Raw genomic sequence first — 22,228 nt, 5'->3', positions numbered from 1 at the left:
GTGTGTGTCATGTAGTCATGTTATTAGATATATATAGGCTGTGGTACTGTGTAATGTGCTGTAATCTGTGTGTGTGTCATGTAGCCCTGTGATTAGATATATATAGGCTGTGGTACTGTATAATGTGCTGTAATCTGTGTGTGTGTCATGTAGTCATGTGATTAGATATATATAGGCTGTGGTACTGTGTAATGTTCTGTAATCTGTGTGTGTGTCATGTAGCCCCTGTGATTAGATATATATAGGCTGTGGTACTGTATAATGTGCTGTAATTTGTGTGTGTGTCATGTAGTCCTGTGATTATATATATATATATAGGCTGTGGTACTGTATAATGTGCTGTAATCTGTGTGTGTGTCATGTAGCCCTGTGATTAGATATATATAGGCTGTGGTACTGTATAATGTGCTGTAATCTGTGTGTGTGTCATGTAGTCCTGTGGTTAGATATATATAGGCTGTGGTACTGTATAATGTGCTGTAATCTGTGTGTGTGTGTGTGTGTGTCATGTAGTCCTGTGATTAGATATATATATAGGCTGTGGTACTGTATAATGTGCTGTAATCTGTGTGTGTGTGTGTGTCATGTAGTCCTGTGATTAGATATATATATATATAGGCTGTGGTACTGTATAATGTGCTGTAATCTGTGTGTGTCATGTAGTCCTGTGATTAGATATATATATAGGCTGTGGTACTGTGTAATGTGCTGTAATCTGTGTGTGTGTCATGTAGTCCTGTGATTAGATATATATAGGCTGTGGTACTGTATAATGTGCTGTAATCTGTGTGTGTGTGTCATGTAGTCCTGTGATTAGATATATATAGGCTGTGGTACTGTATAATGTGCTGTAATCTGTGTGTGTGTCATGTAGTCCTGTGATTAGATATATATAGGCTGTGGTACTGTATAATGTGCTGTAATCTGTATGTGTGTGTCATGTAGTCCTGTGATTAGATATATATAGGCTGTGGTACTGTATAATGTGCTGTAATCTGTGTGTGTGTCATGTAGTCCTGTGATTAGATATATATAGGCTGTGGTACTGTATAATGTGCTGTAATCTCTCTGTGTGTCATGTAGCCCTGTGATTAGATATATATAGGCTGTGGCACTGTATAATGTGCTGTAATCTGTGTGTGTGTGTCATGTAGTCCTGTGATTAGATATATATAGGCTGTGGTACTGTATAATGTGCTGTAATCTGTGTGTATGTGTCATGTAGTCATGTGATTAGATATATATAGGATGTGGTACTGTATAATGTGCTGTAATCTGTGTGTGTGTCATGTAGTCCTGTGATTAGATATATATATAGGCTGTGGTACTGTATAATGTGCTGTAATCTGTGTGTGTGTCATGTAGTCCTGTGATTAGATATATATAGGCTGTGGTACTGTATAATGTGCTGTAATCTGTGTGTGTGTCATGTAGTCCTGTGATTAGATATATATAGGCTGTGGTACTGTATAATGTGCTGTAATCTGTGTGTGTGTGTGTCATGTAGTCATGTGATTAGATATATATAGACTGTGGTACTGTATAATGTGCTGTAATCTGTGTGTGTGTGTCATGTAGTCCTGTGATTATATATATATATAGGCTGTGGTACTGTATAATGTGCTGTAATCTGTGTGTGTGTCATGTAGTCCTGTGATTAGGTATATATAGGCTGTGGTACTGTATAATGTGCTGTAATCTGCGTGTGTGTCATGTAGTCCTGTGATTAGATATATATAGGCTGTGGTACTGTATAATGTGCTGTAATCTGTGTGTGTGTCATGTAGTCCTGTAATTAGATATATATAGGCTGTGGTACTGTATAATGTGCTGTAATATGTGTGTGTGTCATGTAGTCCTGTGATTAGATATATATAGGCTGTGGTACTGTATAATGTGCTGTAATCTGTGTGTGTGTCATGTAGTCCTGTGATTAGATATATATAGGCTGTGATACTGTATAATGTGCTGTAATCTGTGTGTGTCATGTAGCCCTGTGATTAGATATATATAGGCTGTGGTACTGTATAATGTGCTGTAATCTGTGTGTGTGTCATGTAGTCCTGTGATTATATATATATAGACTGTGGTACTGTATAATGTGCTGTAATCTGTGTGTGTGTCATGTAGTCCTGTGATTAGATATATATAGGCTGTGGTACTGTATAATGTGCTGTAATCTGTGTGTGTGTCATGTAGTCCTGTGATTAGATATATATATAGGCTGTGGTACTTTATAATGTGCTGTAATCTGTGTGTGTGTGTGTCATGTAGTCATGTGATTAGATATATATAGGCTGTGATACTGTATAATGTACTGTAATCTGTGTGTGTGTGTCATGTAGTCCTGTGATTAGATATATATAGGATATATATAGGCTGTGGTACTGTATAATGTGCTGTAATCTGTGTGTGTGTGTGTGTGTCAGGTAGCCCTGTGATTAGATATATATAGGCTGTGGTACTGTATAATGTGCTGTAATCTGTGTGTGTGTCATGTAGCCCTGTGATTAGATATATATAGGCTGTAGTACTGTATAATGTGCTGTAATCTGTGTGTGTGTCATGTAGCCCTGTGATTAGATATATATAGGCTGTGGTACTATATAATGTGCTGTAATCTGTGTGTGTGTCATGTAGTCCTGTGATTAGATATATATAGGCTGTGGTACTGTATAATGTGCTGTAATCTGTGTGTGTGTCATGTAGCCCTGTGATTAGATATATATAGGCTGTGGTACTGTATAATGTGCTGTAATCTGTGTGTGTGTCATGTAGTCCTGTGATTAGATATATTCTGTGGTACTGTATAATGTGCTGTAATCTGTGTGTGTGTCATGTAGCCCTGTGATTAGATATATATAGGCTGTAGTACTGTATAATGTGCTGTAATCTGTGTGTGTGTCATGTAGTCATGTTATTAGATATATATAGGCTGTGGTACTGTGTAATGTGCTGTAATCTGTGTGTGTGTCATGTAGCCCTGTGATTAGATATATATAGGCTGTGGTACTGTATAATGTGCTGTAATCTGTGTGTGTGTCATGTAGTCATGTGATTAGATATATATAGGCTGTGGTACTGTGTAATGTTCTGTAATCTGTGTGTGTGTCATGTAGCCCTGTGATTAGATATATATAGGCTGTGGTACTGTATAATGTGCTGTAATTTGTGTGTGTGTCATGTAGTCCTGTGATTATATATATATATATATAGGCTGTGGTACTGTATAATGTGCTGTAATCTGTGTGTGTGTCATGTAGCCCTGTGATTAGATATATATAGGCTGTGGTACTGTATAATGTGCTGTAATCTGTGTGTGTGTCATGTAGTCCTGTGGTTAGATATATATAGGCTGTGGTACTGTATAATGGGCTGTAATCTGTGTGTGTGTGTAATGTAGTCCTGTGATTAGATATATATAGGCTGTGGTACTGTATAATGTGCTGTAATCTGTATGTGTATCATGTAGTCCTGTGATTAGATATATATAGGCTGTGGTACTGTATAATGTGCTGTAATCTGTGTGTGTGTCATGTAGTCCTGTGATTAGATATATATATAGACTGTGGTACTGTATAATGTGCTGTAATCTGTGTGTGTGTCATGTAGTCCTGTGATTAGATATATATAGGCTGTGGTACTGTATAATGTGCTGTAATCTGTGTGTGTGTCATTTAGCCCTGTGATTAGATACAGGGAGTGCAGAATTATTAGGCAAATGAGTATTTTGACCACATCATCCTCTTTATGCATGTTGTCTTACTCCAAGCTGTATAGGCTCGAAAGCCTACTACCAATTAAGCATATTAGGTGATGTGCATCTCTGTAATGAGAAGGGGTGTGGTCTAATGACATCAACACCCTATATCAGGTGTGCATAATTATTAGGCAACTTCCTTTCCTTTGGCAAAATGGGTCAAAAGAAGGACTTGACAGGCTCAGAAAAGTCAAAAATAGTGAGATATCTTGCAGAGGGATGCAGCACTCTTAAAATTGCAAAGCTTCTGAAGCGTGATCATCGAACAATCAAGCGTTTCATTCAAAATAGTCAACAGGGTCGCAAGAAGCGTGTGGAAAAAACAAGGTGCAAAATAACTGCCCATGAACTGAGAAAAGTCAAGCGTGCAGCTGCCAAGATGCCACTTGCCACCAGTTTGGCCATATTTCAGAGCTGCAACATCACTGGAGTGCCCAAAAGCACAAGGTGTGCAATACTCAGAGACATGGCCAAGGTAAGAAAGGCTGAAAGACGACCACCACTGAACAAGACACACAAGCTGAAACTTCAAGACTGGGCCAAGAAATATCTCAAGACTGATTTTTCTAAGGTTTTATGGACTGATGAAATGAGAGTGAGTCTTGATGGGCCAGATGGATGGGCCCGTGGCTGGATTGGTATAGGGCAGAGAGCTCCAGTCCGACTCAGACGCCAGCAAGGTGGAGGTGGAGTACTGGTTTGGGCTGGTATCATCAAAGATGAGCTTGTGGGGCCTTTTCGGGTTGAGGATGGAGTCAAGCTCAACTCCCAGTCCTACTGCCAGTTTCTGGGAGACACCTTGTTCAAGCAGTGGTACAGGAAGAAGTCTGCATCCTTCAAGAAAAACATGATTTTCATGCAGGACAATGCTCCATCACACGCGTCCAAGTACTCCACAGCGTGGCTGGCAAGAAAGGGTATAAAAGAAGAAAATCTAATGACATGGCCTCCTTGTTCACCTGATCTGAACCCCATTGAGAACCTGTGGTCCATCATCAAATGTGAGATTTACAAGGAGGGAAAACAGTACACCTCTCTGAACAGCGTCTGGGAGGCTGTGGTTGCTGCTGCACGCAATGTTGATGGTGAACAGATCAAAACACTGACAGAATCCATGGATGGCAGGCTTTTGAGTGTCCTTGCAAAGAAAGGTGGCTATATTGGTCACTGATTTGTTTTTGTTTTGTTTTTGAATGTCAGAAATGTATATTTGTGAATGTTGAGATGTTATATTGGTTTCACTGGTAAAAATAAATAATTGAAATGGGTATATATTTGTTTTTTGTTAAGTTGCCTAATAATTATGCACAGTAATAGTCACCTGCACACACAGATATCCCCCTAAAATAGCTATAACTAAAAACAAACTAAAAACTACTTCCAAAACTATTCAGCTTTGATATTAATGAGTTTTTTGGGTTCATTGAGAACATGGTTGTTGTTCAATAATAAAATTAATCCTCAAAAATTCAACTTGCCTAATAATTCTGCACTCCCTGTATATATAGGCTGGGGTACTGTATAATGTGCTGTAATCTGTGTGTGTGTCATGTAGCCCTGTGATTAGATATATATAGGCTGTGGTACTGTATAATGTGCTGTAATCTGTGTGTGTCATGTAGTCCTGTGATTAGATATATATAGGCTGTGATACTGTATAATGTGCTGTAATCTGTGTGTGTGTCATGTAGTCCTGTGATTAGATATATATATTCTGTGGTACTGTATAATGTGCTGTAATGTGTGTGTGTCATGTAGTCCTGTGATTAGATATATATAGGCTGTGGTACTGTATAATGTGCTTTAATCTGTGTGTGTGTCATGTAGTCCTGTGATTAGATATATATAGGCTGTGATACTGTATAATGTGCTGTAATCTGTGTGTGTCATGTAGTCCTGTGATTAGATATATATAGGCTGTGGTACTGTATAATGTGCTGTAATCTGTGTGTGTCATGTAGTCCTGTGATTAGATATATATAGGCTGTGATACTGTATAATGTGCTGTAATCTGTGTGTGTGTCATGTAGTCCTGTGATTAGATATATATATTCTGTGGTACTGTATAATGTGCTGTAATGTGTGTGTGTCATGTAGTCCTGTGATTAGATATATATAGGCTGTGGTACTGTATAATGTGCTGTAATCTGTGTGTGTGTGTCATGTAGCCCTGTGATTAGATATATATAGGCTGTGGTACTGTATAATGTGCTGTAATCTGTGTGTGTGTGTCATGTAGTCCTGTGATTAGATATATATAGGCTGTGGTACTGTATAATGTGCTGTAATCTGTGTGTGTGTGTCATGTAGCCCTGTGATTAGATATATATAGGCTGTGGTACTGTATAATGTGCTGTAATCTGTATGTGTGTGTCATGTAGTCCTGTGATTAGATATATATAGGCTGTGGTACTGTATAATGTGCTGTAATCTCTGTGTGTGTCATGTAGCCCTGTGATTAGATATATATAGGCTGTGGTACTGTATAATGTGCTGTAATCTGTGTGTGTGTCATGTAGCCCTGTGATTAGATATATATATTCTGTGGTACTGTATAATGTGCTGTAATCTGTGTGTGTGTCATGTAGCCCTGTGATTAGATATATATAGGCTGTGGTACTGTATAATGTGCTGTAATCTGTGTGTGTGTCATGTAGTCCTGTGATTAGATATATATAGGCTGTGGTACTGTATAATGTGCTGTAATCTGTGTGTGTGTCATGTAGTCCTGTGATTAGATATATATAGGCTGTGGTACTGTATAATGTGCTGTAATCTGTGTGTGTGTCATGTAGTCCTGTGATTAGATATATTCTGTGGTACTGTATAATGTGCTGTAATCTGTGTGTGTGTTATGTAGCCCTGTGATTAGATATATATAGGCTGTGGTACTGTATAATGTGCTGTAATCTGTGTGTGTGTCATGTAGTCCTGTGATTAGATATATATAGGCTGTGGTACTGTATAATGTGCTGTAATCTGTGTGTGTGTCATGTAGCCCTGTGATTAGATATATATAGGCTGTGGTACTGTATAATGTGCTGTAATCTGTGTGTGTGTGTCATGTAGTCCTGTGATTAGATATATATAGGCTGTGGTACTGTATAATGTGCTGTAATCTGTGTGTGTGTGTCATGTAGTCCTGTAATTAGATATATATAGGCTGTGGTACTGTATAATGTGCTGTAATCTGTGTGTGTCATGTAGTCCTGTGATTAGATATATATAGGCTGTGGTACTGTATAATGTGCTGTAATCTGTGTGTGTGTCATGTAGTCCTGTGATTAGATATATTCTGTGGTACTGTATAATGTGCTGTAATCTGTGTGTTTCATGTAGTCCTGTGATTAGATATATATAGGCTGTGGTACTGTATAATGTGCTGTAATCTGTGTGTGTGTCATGTAGTCCTGTGATTAGATATATTCTGTGGTACTGTATAATGTGCTGTAATGTGTGTGTGTGTGTGTCAATAACATATTTTATATTTATTTTGCAACATATACTTGATCCCTTGCTACCTTTTATATTAAGGAGTATAATGCCTCTCCCAGGGCTAATACATATATACATACATATAATAACTTTGCAAAGTGCCCAAACCATAGCGGAGAGTGTCTTATAAAAAAAAGAAAAACATACTTGCCTTTAAGACACCCATCCACATAAAGCAGACAGTCAAACCAGTAGTGAAACATTTCAGCAGAGGGAATGGGAGAGGAGTAGAACGTTGATCTGTAAAGAGAGGTAGAAGATCCATCCCTGCAACCGAATTTACAGAGAGCCCTAGAATAGATTTCCCATAGGCGAAAAACATGGTATCATCAGGCAGTACTCCCTTCACTTCCCTCTGACAATCACTGTACTCCGAGGGGGACTGGGCTTCAATATTCTTAGAAGCGACTGTCACTGAAGAATTAAGCACATCATGCTTCACCACCTCCTAAGGAGGCAATGTTTTTAAAACTGCGGTATGTGTGAGGTGGGTGGGGTATTTATAGACTTTTAAAGTTAGGGAAACTTTGCATCCTCCTGGTAGGAATGTATATCCCATCAGTAACAGCTTGTGGATACTCGCCACCTATATGAAATAAATATTTCTTCTGTTAAGTGTGATCAGTCCACGGGTCATCATTACTTCTGGGATATTACTCCTCCCCAACAGGAAGTGCAAGAGGATTCACCCAGCAGAGCTGCATATAGCTCCTCCCCTCTACGTCACTCCCAGTCATTCTCTTGCACCCAACGACTAGATAGGATGTGTGAGAGGACTATGGTGATTATACTTAGTTTTATATCTTCAATCAAAAGTTTGTTATTTTAAAATAGCACCGGAGTGTGTTATTATCTCTCTGGCAGAGTTTGAAGAAGAATCTACCAGAGTTTTTGTTATGATTTTAGCCGGAGTAGTTAAGATCATATTGCTGTTTCTCGGCCATCTGAGGAGAGGTAAACTTCAGATCAGGGGACAGCGGGCAGATGAATCTGCATAGAGGTATGTAGCAGTTTTTATTTTCTGACAATGGAATTGATGAGAAAATCCTGCCATACCGATATAATGTCATGTATGTATACTTTACACTTCAGTATTCTGGGGAATGGTACTTCACTAGAATTACACTGTAAGAAATACATAAAGCTGTTTAATAACTAGAGATTATGTTTAACGTTTTTGCTGGAATGTAAAATCGTTTTCATTTGCTGAGGTACTGAGTGAATAAATGTTTGGGCACTATTTTTCCACTTGGCAGTTGCTTAATCTGTTTTCTGACAGTTTCTGTTCTCTCTCACTGCTGTGTGTGAGGGGGAGGGGCCGTTTTTTGGCGCTTTTACTATGCATCAAATATTTCAGTCAGCAACTCATTGTATTCCCTGCATGATCCGGTTCATCTCTACAGAGCTCAGGGGTCTTCAAAACTTATTTTGAGGGAGGTAATTTCTCTCAGCAGAGCTGTGAGAATTATAGTTTGACTGAGATAAAAAACGTTTATTCTGTAATTTGTTTCCTGCTTTCAGAATTTGTTATCTTTGCTAATGGGATTAAACCTTTGCTAAAGTTGTGTTGTTTACAAGGATTGAGGCTATAACTGTTTCAATTTATTAATTTTCAACTGTCATAGATCTCCTGTGCTCCTTAAAGGCACAGTACGTTTTAATATTATTCTAATTGAATTGTATTTCCAAGTTGCAAGTTTATTTGCTAGTGTGTTAAACATGTCTGATTCAGAGGATGATACCTGTGTCATTTGTTGCAATGCCAAAGTGGAGCCCAATAGAAATTTATGTACTAACTGTATTGATGCTACTTTAAATAAAAATCAATCTGTACAAATTGAACAAATTTCACCAAACAACGAGGGGAGAGTTATGCCGACTAACTCGCCTCACGTGTCAGTACCCACATCTCCCGCTCAGAGGGAGGTGCGTGATATTGTAGCGCCGAGTACATCTGGGCGGCCATTACAAATCACATTACAGGATATGGCTACTGTTATGACTGAGGTTTTGGCTAAATTACCAGAACTAAGAGGTAAGCGTGATCACTCTGGGGTGAGAACAGAGTGCGCTGATAATATTAGGGCCATGTCAGACACTGCGTCACAGGTGGCAGAACATGAGGACGCAGAACTTCATTCTGTGGGTGACGGTTCTGATCCAAACAGACTGGATTCAGATATTTCAAATTTTAAATTTAAACTGGAAAACCTCCGTGTATTACTAGGGGAGGTGTTAGCGGCTCTGAATGATTGTAACACAGTTGCAATACCAGAGAAAATGTGTAGGTTGGATAAATATTTTGCGGTACCGTCGAGTACTGAGGTTTTTCCTATACCTAAGAGACTTACTGAAATTGTTACTAAGGAGTGGGATAGACCCGGTGTGCCGTTCTCACCCCCTCCGATATTTAGAAAAATGTTTCCAATAGACGCCACCACAAGGGACTTATGGCAAACGGTCCCTAAGGTGGAGGGAGCAGTTTCTACCTTAGCTAAGCGTACCACTATCCCGGTGGAGGATAGCTGTGCTTTTTCAGATCCAATGGATAAAAAGTTAGAGGGTTACCTTAAGAAAATGTTTGTTCAACAAGGTTTTATATTGCAACCCCTTGCATGCATTGCGCCGATCACGGCTGCAGGTGCATTCTGGATTGAGTCTCTGGAAGAGAACATTGGTTCAGCTACTCTGGACGACATTACGGACAGGCTTAGAGTCCTTAAACTAGCTAATTCATTCATTTCGGAGGCCGTAGTACATCTTACTAAACTTACGGCGAAGAATTCAGGATTCGCCATTCAGGCACGCAGGGCGCTGTGGCTAAAATCCTGGTCAGCTGATGTTACTTCTAAGTCTAAATTGCTTAATATACCTTTCAAAGGGCAGATCTTATTCGGGCCCGGGTTGAAAGAGATTATCGCTGACATTACAGGAGGTAAAGGCCATGCCCTGCCTCAGGACAAAGCCAAAGCCAAGACTAGACAGTCTAATTTTCGTTCCTTTCGTAATTTCAAAGCAGGAGCAGCATCAACTTCCTCTGCACCAAAACAGGAAGGAGCTGTTGCTCGCTACAGACAAGGCTGGAAACCTAACCAGTCCTGGAACAAGGGCAAGCAGACTAGGAAACCTGCTGCTGCCCCTAAAACACAGCATGAATTGAGGGCCCCCGATCCGGGATCGGATCTAGTGGGGGGCAGACTTTCTCTCTTCGCCCAGGCTGGGGCAAGAGATGTTCAGGATCCCTGGGCGCTAGAGATAATATCTCAGGGATACCTTCTGGACTTCAAATATTCTCCTCCAAGAGAGAGATTTCATCTGTCAAGATTGTCAACAATCCAGACAAAGAAAGAGGCGTTTCTACGCTGCGTACAAGAGCTCTTGTTAATGGGAGTAATCCATCCAGTTCCACGATCAGAACAGGGACAGGGGTTTTACTCAAATCTGTTTGTGGTTCCCAAAAAAGAGGGAACTTTCAGACCAATCCTGGACTTAAAGATCCTAAACAAATTCCTAAGAGTTCCATCGTTCAAGATGGAGACTATTCGGACAATTTTACCTATGATCCAAGAAGGTCAGTACATGACCACTGTAGATTTAAAAGATGCTTACCTTCACATACCGATTCACAAAGATCATTATCGGTACCTAAGGTTTGCCTTCCTAGACAGGCATTACCAGTTTGTGGCTCTTCCATTCGGATTGGCTACAGCTCCAAGAATCTTCACAAAGGTTCTGGGTGCTCTTCTGGCGGTACTAAGACCGCGGGGAATCTCGGTAGCTCCATACCTAGACGACATTCTGATACAAGCTTCAAGCTTTCAAACTGCCAAGTCTCATACAGAGTTAGTGCTGGCATTTCTAAGGTCACATGGATGGAAGGTGAACGAAAAGAAAAGTTCACTCGTTCCACTCACAAGAGTTCCCTTCCTGGGGACTCTTATAGATTCTGTAGAAATGAAGATTTACCTGACAGAGGACAGGCTAACAAGACTTCAAAGTGCTTGCCGCACCCTTCATTCCATTCAACACCCGTCAGTGGCTCAATGCATGGAGGTAATCGGCTTAATGGTAGCGGCAATGGACATAGTACCCTTTGCACGCTTACACCTCAGACCACTGCAACTGTGCATGCTAAGTCAGTGGAATGGGGATTACTCAGACTTGTCCCCTTCTCTGAATCTGGATCAAGAGACCAGAAATTCTCTTCTATGGTGGCTTTCTCGGCCACATCTGTCCAGGGGGATGCCATTCAGCAGACCAGACTGGACAATTGTAACAACAGACGCCAGCCTTCTAGGTTGGGGTGCCGTCTGGAATTCTCTGAAGGCTCAGGGACAATGGAGTCAGGAGGAGAGTCTCCTGCCAATAAACATTCTGGAATTGAGAGCAGTTCTCAATGCCCTCCTGGCTTGGCCCCAGTTGACTACTCGGGGGTTCATCAGGTTTCAGTCGGACAACATCACGACTGTAGCTTACATCAACCATCAGGGAGGGACAAGAAGCTCCCTAGCTATGATGGAAGTATCAAAGATAATTCGCTGGGCAGAGTCTCACTCTTGCCACCTGTCAGCAATCCACATCCCGGGAGTGGAGAACTGGGAGGCGGATTTCTTAAGTCGTCAGACTTTTCATCCGGGGGAGTGGGAACTTCATCCGGAGGTCTTTGCCCAAATACTTTGACGTTGGGGCAAACCAGAGATAGATCTCATGGCGTCTCGACAGAACGCCAAGCTTCCTCGTTACGGGTCCAGATCCAGGGATCCAGGAGCAGTCCTGATAGATGCTCTGACAGCACCTTGGGACTTCAGGATGGCTTACGTGTTTCCACCCTTCCCGTTGCTTCCTCGATTGATTGCCAGAATCAAACAAGAGAGAGCATCAGTGATTCTAATAGCACCTGCGTGGCCACGCAGGACTTGGTATGCAGACCTGGTGGACATGTCATCCTGTCCACCTTGGTCTCTACCTCTGAAACAGGACCTTCTGATACAGGGTCCCTTCAAACATCAAAATCTAACTTCTCTGAAGCTGACTGCTTGGAAATTGAACGCTTGATTTTATCAAGACGTGGGTTTTCTGAGTCAGTTATTGATACCTTAATACAGGCTAGGAAACCTGTTACCAGAAAGATTTACCATAAGATATGGCGTAAATACCTATATTGGTGTGAATCCAAAGGTTACTCTTGGAGTAAGGTTAGGATTCCTAGGATATTGTCTTTTCTACAAGAAGGTTTAGAAAAGGGTTTATCTGCTAGTTCTTTAAAGGGACAGATCTCAGCTCTGTCCATTCTGTTACACAAACGTCTGTCAGAAGTTCCTGACGTCCAGGCTTTTTGTCAGGCTTTGGCCAGGATTAAGCCTGTGTTTAAAACTGTTGCTCCACCATGGAGTTTAAACCTTGTTCTTAATGTTTTACAGGGCGTTCCGTTTGAACCCCTTCATTCCATTGATATAAAGTTGTTATCTTGGAAAGTTCTATTTTTAATGGCTATTTCCTCGGCTCGAAGAGTCTCTGAATTATCAGCCTTACATTGTGATTCTCCTTATTTGATTTTTCATTCGGATAAGGTAGTCCTGCGTACTAAACCTGGGTTCTTACCTAAGGTAGTTACTAACAGGAATATCAATCAAGAGATTGTTGTTCCTTCTTTATGCCCAAATCCTTCTTCAAAGAAGGAACGTCTACTGCACAACCTGGATGTAGTCCGTGCTCTAAAATTTTACTTACAGGCAACTAAGGAATTTCGACAAACGTCTTCTCTGTTTGTCATTTACTCTGGGCAGAGGAGAGGTCAAAAAGCTTCCGCTACCTCTCTTTCTTTTTGGCTTCGTAGCATAATTCGTTTAGCTTATGAGACTGCTGGACAGCAGCCTCCTGAAAGAATTACAGCTCATTCTACTAGAGCTGTGGCTTCCACTTGGGCCTTCAAGAATGAGGCCTCTGTTGAACAGATTTGCAAGGCTGCAACTTGGTCTTCGCTTCATACTTTTTCCAAATTTTACAAATTTGACACTTTTGCTTCATCGGAGGCTATTTTTGGGAGAAAGGTTCTTCAGGCAGTGGTTCCTTCTGTATAAAGAGCCTGCCTATCCCTCCCGTCATCCGTGTACTTTTGCTTTGGTATTGGTATCCCAGAAGTAATGATGACCCGTGGACTGATCACACTTAACAGAAGAAAACATAATTTATGCTTACCTGATAAATTCCTTTCTTCTGTAGTGTGATCAGTCCACGGCCCGCCCTGTTTTTAAGGCAGGTAAATATTTTTTAATTTATACTCCAGTCACCACTTCACCCTTGGCTTTTCCTTTCTCGTTGGTCCTTGGTCGAATGACTGGGAGTGACGTAGAGGGGAGGAGCTATATGCAGCTCTGCTGGGTGAATCCTCTTGCACTTCCTGTTGGGGAGGAGTAATATCCCAGAAGTAATGATGACCCGTGGACTGATCACACTACAGAAGAAAGGAATTTATCAGGTAAGCATAAATTATGTTTTATACAAACTTTCACGCTCACTCATACAGGATGGTTTTTATTCCTTGCTTATAGGTTTTCCAGCAGTCACACCACATTGTTTAGAGGTGAAGATAGAGGAGATGAATACTGATGAACATGTACCTATGGTAAAGATAGAAAATGTCACCTCCACAGCCAATGGTAAGAACAATGTTATCAGCTCTATTAGATCTCAGTATTTTGTGATCTACAGATGCAGATTAGGCTGGTGATAGGTCAGACTGTAAATCTCTAGTAATGGTTTTGTGTACCTGTATGTCAATGGCTCCATCATCCAGATTAGCTTAATCAGTGACCCAGTATTCCATAGACGTGTGCAGGGATACACAAGAGATCTATCAGCAAGACCAGCTGAATAAATCACTTAGTCTTCTGTAGATGGGAATAATGATACACAATGGATCTATCAGCTAGACCAGCTGAATTAGTCACTTAGTCTTCTGTATATGGAAAAAATGATACACAACGGATCTATCAGCTAGACCAGCTGAATTAGTGGCTTAGTCTTCTGTAGATGTGAACAATGATACACAACGGATCTATCAGCTAGACCAGCTGAATTAGTGGCTTAGTCTTCTGTAGATGTGAACAAGGATACACAATGGATCTATCAGCTAGACCAGCTGAATTAGTCACTTAGTCTTCTGTATATGGAAACAATGATACACAATGGTTCTATCAGCTAGACTATCTGAATTAGTCACTTAGTCTTCTGTATATGGGAACAATGATAAACAACGGATCTATCAGCTAGACCAGCTGAATTAGTGGATTAGTCTTCTGTAGATGTGAACAAGGATACACAACGGATCTATCAGCTAGACCAGCTGAATTAGTCACTTAGTCTAATGTAGATGGGAACAAGGATACACAATGGATCTATCCGCTAGACCAGCTGAATTAGTCACTTAGTCTTCTGTATATGGGAACAATGATACACAACGGATCTATCAGCTAGACCAGCTGAATTAGTGGCTTAGTCTTCTGTAGATGTGAACAAGGATACACAACGGATCTATCAGCTAGACCAGCTGGATTAGTCACTTAGTCTTCTGTAGATGTGAACAAGAATACACAACGGATCTGTCAGCCAGTCTAGCTGAATTAGTCACTTAGTCTTCTGTAGATGTGAACAAGGATACATAATAAATCTATCAGCCAGTCTAGCTGAATTAGTGGCTTAGTCTTCTGTAGATGGGAACAAGGATACTCAATGGATCTATCAGCTAGACCAGCTGAATTAGTCACTTAGTCTTCTGTAGATGGGAACAAGGATACTCAATGGATCTATCAGCTAGACCAGCTGAATTAGTCACTTAGTCTTCTGTATATGGGAACAATAATACACAATGGATCTATCAGCTAGACCAGCTGAATTAGTCACTTAGATCCATTGTGTATCATTGTTCCCATATACAGAAGACTAAGTGACTAATTCAGCTGGTCTAGCTGATAGATCCATTGTGTATTATTGTTCCCATCTACAGAAGACTAAGTGACTAATCCAGCTGGTCTAGCTGATAGATCCATTGTGTATCATTGTTCCCATATACAGAAGACTATCAGCTAGACCAGCTGGATTAGTCACTTAGTCTTCTGTAGATGGGAACAAGGATACACAATGGATCTATCAGCCAGTCTAGCTGAATTAGTCACTTAGTCTTCTGTAGATGGGAATAATGATACACAATGGATCTATCAGCTAGACCAGCTGAATTAGTCACTTAGTCTTCTGTAGATGGGAACAAGGATACACAATGGATCTATCAGCAAGACCAGCTGAATTAGTGACCTAGTATTCTGTAGATGTGAACAAGGATACACAATGGATCTATCAGCTAGACCAGCTTAATTAGCCATTTAGTCTTCTGTAGATGGGAACAAGGATACACAATGGATCTATCAGCAAGACCAGCTGAATTAGTGACCTAGTATTCTGTAGATGTGAACAAGGATACACAATGGATCTATCAGCTAGACCAGCTTAATTAGCCATTTAGTCTTCTGTAGATGGGAACAAGGATACACAATGGATCTATCAGCCAGTCTAGCTGAATTAGTGACCTAGTGTTCAATAGAAGTGTGCAAGGATACACAATGAGTCAGCCAGCTTGTGAAGGAAATGGGAACCAGACTGATGGGAAATAACCAGAGCTGCATACAGGTTGTGCAGAAAAAGAAAGTAAGTCCATGAACCAAATCATTGCTATGAAATAACAAGAAGAGATCTGAACAGGTTCTGTAAAACATAAGTAGTGCCCATCAGCAGAGATGACCCTTGACAAAGCCTTTACCTATACAGACCTCTGCTTGAGAATTATTGTAGATGATTCAGATTAGCTTAAAGACTAGTTTCTAATAAATGTATGAAGGAGGTATTCAGTTATTGTATTGTCTTTCTCTCTCACTACTCATCTCTATGGTAGAGGAATGTAAGGCTGTTGTGAGTTTCGTTTTCTTTCTGTGTCACCCAGTGCTTCTGAGCTCACGGTATTGCTTTGTCTCTTAATATTTTGTAAATGTTCTATTAAATCATTTCCTGTAATCTAAGGACTCCTTGTTTTTTTATTTTCATTATTTTTAACCATCCCTGCTGCTGCTGCAAAAATCATAACTCCACCCCCTGATTTTGTTTATTTGTGCCTATTGTTCTGTTATTGACTGTTTCCATAGTGATCTTCTGATCTGGGTGATCAACCTTAAAAATAGACACCCCTTCTATTTCACATATTTTACAATATTAGTTACTTACCTCATTTTGATGTTTGTGTGTAAGGATGTGAGCAGGGGCAGAACTACCATTGGTGCAGCAGGTGCGGTGGCACCAGACCCTAGTGCTGGGGGAGGCCCTAGCAGCTAGTCTAGACATAGGCGAGGTTTACACTCCTAATGCTTAGGAGCCTTTTTTTAGAGCAGGTCTCAGGTCCATCTATCTATATATCTATCTATCTATCTATCTATCTATCTATCCTCAAAATCATTACAGAGCAGCATGTATATTAATACTTTTCTTCTTAAACAGGAAGAGTCCACAGCTGCATTCATTACTTTTGGGAAATACTGAACCTGGCCACCAGGAGGAGGCAAAGACACCCCAGCCAAAAGCTTAAATACCTCCCCCACTTCCCTCATCCCCCAGTCATTTTTTGCCTTTAATCACAGGAGGTTGGCAGAGAAGTGTCAGAAGTTTGAGTTAAGTCTCTTATGGAGGGTAGTACTCTTCAAAATGGGACTGGAGTTTTAAGTTGTCCTGTCAGCCTCTCAGTGAGAGCATGGATGAAAGTTAGAGTCCGGTTATGCAGGGAGAGTTTTTCTGCAAAACCATCCAGACCTATATTAACAGCTCCACAAGCAATCGGCGTTGACTAGTTTCGCTGCCTGCTTTTGTTCACTCAAGTCCATGTCAGAAGCGAGGCTACTATCTGTCACACTTGAAGGGCCGTGTTCCTGTTCCACGGCGTAGATTCTGATAAGATCATTTCATTTTACTTCATTATGTGAATGTGATGTTAACGTTAAGGTATCTTAAAATATGGAATCATGGGTTAATATCCCCTAAGGGGGGTTATTGAGCAGGGGGGACTTTAATCATGTTTGTTATGTGGTTCTATCTGCTGATGTGTAGTAATACTGTAGGCTCATGGCTTTTCGGAACATTAACAGCCTTATCATCATTTGGCGTGATCCTTAGGCCTCCTTGGAAAGCGGGGGCCTCTAAAACTTCAGGGGCCCCAACCTTGGGTCCGGAGTCGTTTGTCGATCCGACAAGGGATAATTTTGCTTTCCGCTATAGGTTGGCACGTCTTTGTGTCCTACTAAGACATGTTTTGGCGTTACTTGAGGATCCCAGTCCTAGTGGGCCAAGGGATTTGAGGCCTTAGATGCCGGATGGCAACCTGGATAGCCGGTTGGGGATGAAGCTAATCTCCTTGGCGTCTCCATTTTTTCTTTATTTTATGTATTGGTTCCAGTTCTGAGCTTGCGTGAAGGGGGCCTTCTCATACAGGAGGAATTGAGGGCCCTATTCCCGTGGGAACTTACAATCTAGAAGGGTAGGGGGTTGAGAAACAGGAGGTGAGGACTTCAAGATTGAGAAAGATGTTAATGCAGAGTTAGAGGAGGGAAATGTTGTTGGGTAAGAGAAATATTATTGAGTTGGGTGGTAGGCTTCTCTGAACAGAAAAGTCTTCAGAGAGCATTTAAAGGAAGAAAGATTAGGGCAAAGCCTGACAGCTCGAGGGAGATCATTCCAGAGGGTAGGTGCTGCACGACAGAAGTCCTGCAGTCTAGCATGAGAGGAGGTGATAGTCGCAGATGCAAGGAGCAGGTCATTGTTGGATCTTAGTGGGCGGGCTGGAGTACACTTGTTAATTAGAGAGGATAGATAGAGGGGAGCGGTGTTGGTGAGCACTTTGTATGCAAGGGTGAGAATTTTGAATTTGTAGCGTAGTCGCATTCCTTTGCGGTGGCAATGTTTTCTTCCCTCCCGTCTTGGCTTCGGTCATTGTTATGGAAGAGTGGACATGTCCTTCTTCTTTGGCTCAGTGTTTCGTTTGCTCTAGTGTGTGGAGTGCAAGGGTCTCCCTGCTGTTCTGCCAGGAGCTGCAAGGCTCCCGTTGTTATTCCATTTCAAGGATGTCGGGAGACCGATCCTGTAGGGATCTCTGGAGACTGTTGTCTTTTCCAGATAAGAACTGTCCCTTTGTCATACCATGGTCTTTTGACTTTCGGGCGCTACCTGTTGATCTTCTTGCAGATCTAGCCTTCGGGCTTGAGGGTAGGAGTTATGGGGTCAGTTACAGTCTTTTCACCTGTCTGAGCTCAGGAAACTGACCATTTAGCCTTTCAGCATGGGGTCAGGTCATCTGGTCTTTCTACATGGATTACCTTGTGATCCAAGGGTACTGGTGGCCCTTTCCAAAACTTGTCGGGAGTTCCTTTCAAACTCCTAGGTTTGTGGATGTTGCTAGGTACTTTAGATGGTGGAAGGCTCTGTTTGGGTGCGCTCCTAACCATAGGAGGCAGCTTGGGTTCCTCAGGGGCTTCAGATCTTCGGATCAGTTCCGTTTTTTTCGAGGACTCCGATTTAGGACCATGTCTTGCCTGGGAAGGGTATGGACGGTTCAGCTTAACCTTAGGGTTTGGTTCCCACGCGTCTCCCTTTGGAGGGAGCAGGGGTTTTCTGACTCTTATGAGATATTAATATAATCCTGAGGCTTCAGTTTGAGGTTTTCTGATGGGTCCCTACTTGTCTGCTGGGACATCTGATGCTTCCTAGTAGGCTCCAGTTGTTATCCAACTGTGCTGACAATATTGGCCGAAGGTTGGCCTCTAGTAGTGTGTTTTCCGTTGTTTAATCTGCTTCTTCTCACCTAGGGTGGCGAAGGGATGTTTACGTGTTCTCCTTAGTTGGAGGTACCTCAGATCTGTAAAGGGATTGTGGGTCCTTATTTTTCTTGCCTCGTAGGTTTTTTCCCCTCTCTTGCGTTCTCAGTATCACGGAATTGATTTCTGGTATCGGAATGCTGTGGGTCAGAGTGCTTTCTTCCTTGAGGAGTGTTCTTTCTTATGGAAGGCTGTGGTGTAGGGTCCTTGGACCCGAGCATGAGGTTCCTGTCATGGTTCAAGGTAGCATGCTAATTTTTTAGTAGCGTTTAGAGTTCTACTCTGGGGCATTGATGCCTCGTAGATCCATACTTTTTCTTCCTAAGGTCTGAGACTCTTGTCTGCTAAAGGTCTTTCACTAGTCTTGGGGCTGGGACCGTTATCCTGGAAGGAAGGTCGGGGATCCGTCTGCTTTGCAACATGGACTGTTTACTTTTATAAATCTGTCCTCCCCTTTGTTGGGGGGACTCTTAGTGCCCATCTCTCTACCGGTGGCGACTGTTGCAGGGATAGATTGCTCCTTGGATTCCGGGATTTTCTGGTTGGGAGCTGGTGTCGACATTTTTCTTCACTTTTCAGTGGGATGAGTCCCATGATGGCTTAAGACGGCTTTGTTTTGAGCCTGTGGAAGGGTCAACGTGAGTTTGCCATAGGTGGCTCTGTGCCCTCTTGGAGAGCTCTTTTCAAGCTGCTGGGACGGTTTTCCTGTCTTTGCTTGTCTATGCTTAACCTGACGGGTCTTGTCTTGCCTAGGTTACAAGAGGGAACTCGTAGGTTTTCTGGAACACCATAGTTGGTATGGTGCTGTGTCAGGGATTGAGGGTGGCCTTCTGGTCATCTTAGTGATGTTTTCTCCTGACTATGGACTTATCGTCTGGCCCTTGTCCTCCTAGGGAGTTTGTTCCCTGGACAGTGGGCCTGCAGTGACCTCGGGTTGCTCTAAGTTAATTGATCTTTTGGATATCTCATGGGACCTCTATTCTCCCTTTTCGGGGGTAGATAGAGAGTTTGACCAGTTTTGATTTAAGTCCGTTTTGGATGGTCCTTCGCATCTCCTGGGTTCATCTACTCTCCCTCTCAGGGGGTTGATAGAGGTTTTTCAGTTTTGGAATGTGGGAGTTGAGTGCTGCAGGGCTGACTCCTCTGAGGTCTTATGCTCAGCAGACTCTGGGTCTGAGTGGTCTCTAGCACGGTTTTGCAGGTTGTGTAACTGATGAGTGGTTATCCGGGCTCCGTTTTTTCCTTGTCGTTATAGTTTTCTGTAGGGTATCAGGTAATTTCAGGCTGTGGTGCCTTTCGAAGGAGCCACCTTTTTTTTTGTACCCACCCTTGGTTTGCATTTAGTGTCCTCTAGTTTGGGTATTGTTTTCCCAAAATTAATGAATGCAGCTGTGGACTCTTCCTGTTTAAGAAGAAAAACATAAATTATGCTTACCTGATCATTTTCTTTTCTTCTGACGGGAAGAGTCCACAGCTCCCGCCTGTGCTTTATCTATGGGGCGGCAGTACATTTTTGTTCTTCTGGCACCTTTTTCACCCTGATGTTTCTCCTACTGTTCCTTGTTCCCTCGGCAGAATGACTGGGGGATGAGGGAAGTGGGGGAGCTATTTAAGCCTTTGGCTGGGGTGTCTTTGCCTCCTCCTGGTGGCCAGGTACTGAATTCCCAAAAGTAATGAATTCAGCTGTGGACTCTTCCTGTCAGAAAAAAAGAAAATTATCAAGTAAGCATAATTTGTTTTTATTAACTGAGTTACCTATGGGGGGCATACATATATATATTCAGGTTGGCTCCTCTAGATAAGGAAAGTCTCATATGTGGAGTTAGGCCATTAGAAAACAATTGCAGCAAACACGGTATTAATCAGTTCTGAAAATATTCACACTGCTGGTATGTATGTACTGAAAAACAACAGAAAGGTCTTACAATCACAAGGTATCATTCAAAGAAACAAAAAGGTGGCACTCAGTATAGGTAACTGTACCTATTATTATAAAGTGAGCAGTGTTTTGGGGCCCCTGCCCCTTTCCTATTCACTTTTAACCCTCTCCATCCTAGTTCAGAAAGTATCACCTCATTAAAAACAATTGCAGTAAGACACCATGTACCTCAAGGGGTTAAAAAGAGAATTAAAGGGACACTCAGGTTAAATAAAATTTTCATGATTCAGATAGAGCATGTAATTTTAAACAACTTTCCAATTTACTTCCATTAATAAAAATGTGCACAGTCTTTTTATATTTACAATTTTTGAGTTACCAGATCCTACTGAGCATGTGCAAGAATTCACAGACTATACGTATATGCACTTGTGATTGGCTTATTGCTATCACATGGTACAAGGGGAGTGGAAATATACATAACTTTGAAATTTGTTATAAAAAAAATCTACTACTCATTTGAAGTTCAGACTAAGTGCTATTACATTGTCTTGTTATCTTGCATGTGTTGATTATGCAAATCTAATGTGTTGACTGGTCCTTTAAATGTTATTCCATTTGTATGAAGAGGGGAAAGTATGAAATTGTACTTGTGGATTTATGATTACATTTATTGAAGCACTGAGATAGCATAGGTTATAGGGCTTCTCCCCCTTGTATGTGTAGCAGCTTTCTGCAATTGTTTTTAATTAGGTGATACTTTCTGAACTAGGATGGAGAGGGTTAAAAGTGAACAGGAATTAAGTTTGGATGATGTCAGTTGTGACATCATCTTTGGTTAGCCCCTCCCATTACCATTTGTTTGGTCACCTCTATCTTATGTCTAGACACCTTTGTGTTTCTTTGAATTATACCCAGAGAAGGGGTCCGACAGTTGCTGCCCTAGGACACTCTACATTTGAAATCACTAACGAATCACAAGGTGTTTGGTGTTTAAGATGAATCTCCACTCTCACCTGTACATGATAGAGTTTTATCCCTTGTTAACAGATTCTCCAGTGGTCACACCAGAGAGTTTACAGGTGAAGATAGAGAAGCCGGACACTGAGGGTCATGTGACCGCATTGAAAGTAGAAAATGTCCCATGCGCAGCCAATGGTGAGAATCATTTAATCTTTTTGTCTGACTAAT

General features: G+C 41.5%; 1 protein-coding gene across 2 annotated transcripts in view; it reads left to right on the top strand.

Moving 5' to 3' along the window:
- The window catches only part of LOC128659713 (gastrula zinc finger protein XlCGF26.1-like), a 33,008-nt gene that overhangs the window by 5,693 nt on the left and 5,087 nt on the right, over positions 1 to 22,228 (top strand). The window contains exons 1-3 of one of the 2 annotated variants that reach the window (XM_053713286.1): positions 7,539 to 7,731; positions 13,807 to 13,914; positions 22,088 to 22,195. In XM_053713286.1, coding sequence (XP_053569261.1) covers positions 13,854 to 13,914; positions 22,088 to 22,195 — 169 coding nt within the window. In that variant the 5' untranslated portion in view covers positions 7,539 to 7,731; positions 13,807 to 13,853. Of the gene's footprint in view, positions 1 to 7,538; positions 7,732 to 13,806; positions 13,915 to 22,087; positions 22,196 to 22,228 lie in introns of those variants that run through there. The other variant, XM_053713285.1, reaches the window with a different exon arrangement.

The sequence above is a fragment of the Bombina bombina genome, chromosome 5 (genome assembly GCF_027579735.1).
Source record: "Bombina bombina isolate aBomBom1 chromosome 5, aBomBom1.pri, whole genome shotgun sequence".
NCBI lineage: Eukaryota > Metazoa > Chordata > Amphibia > Anura > Bombinatoridae > Bombina > Bombina bombina.
This window is presented reverse-complemented; position numbering and strand designations above follow the sequence as displayed.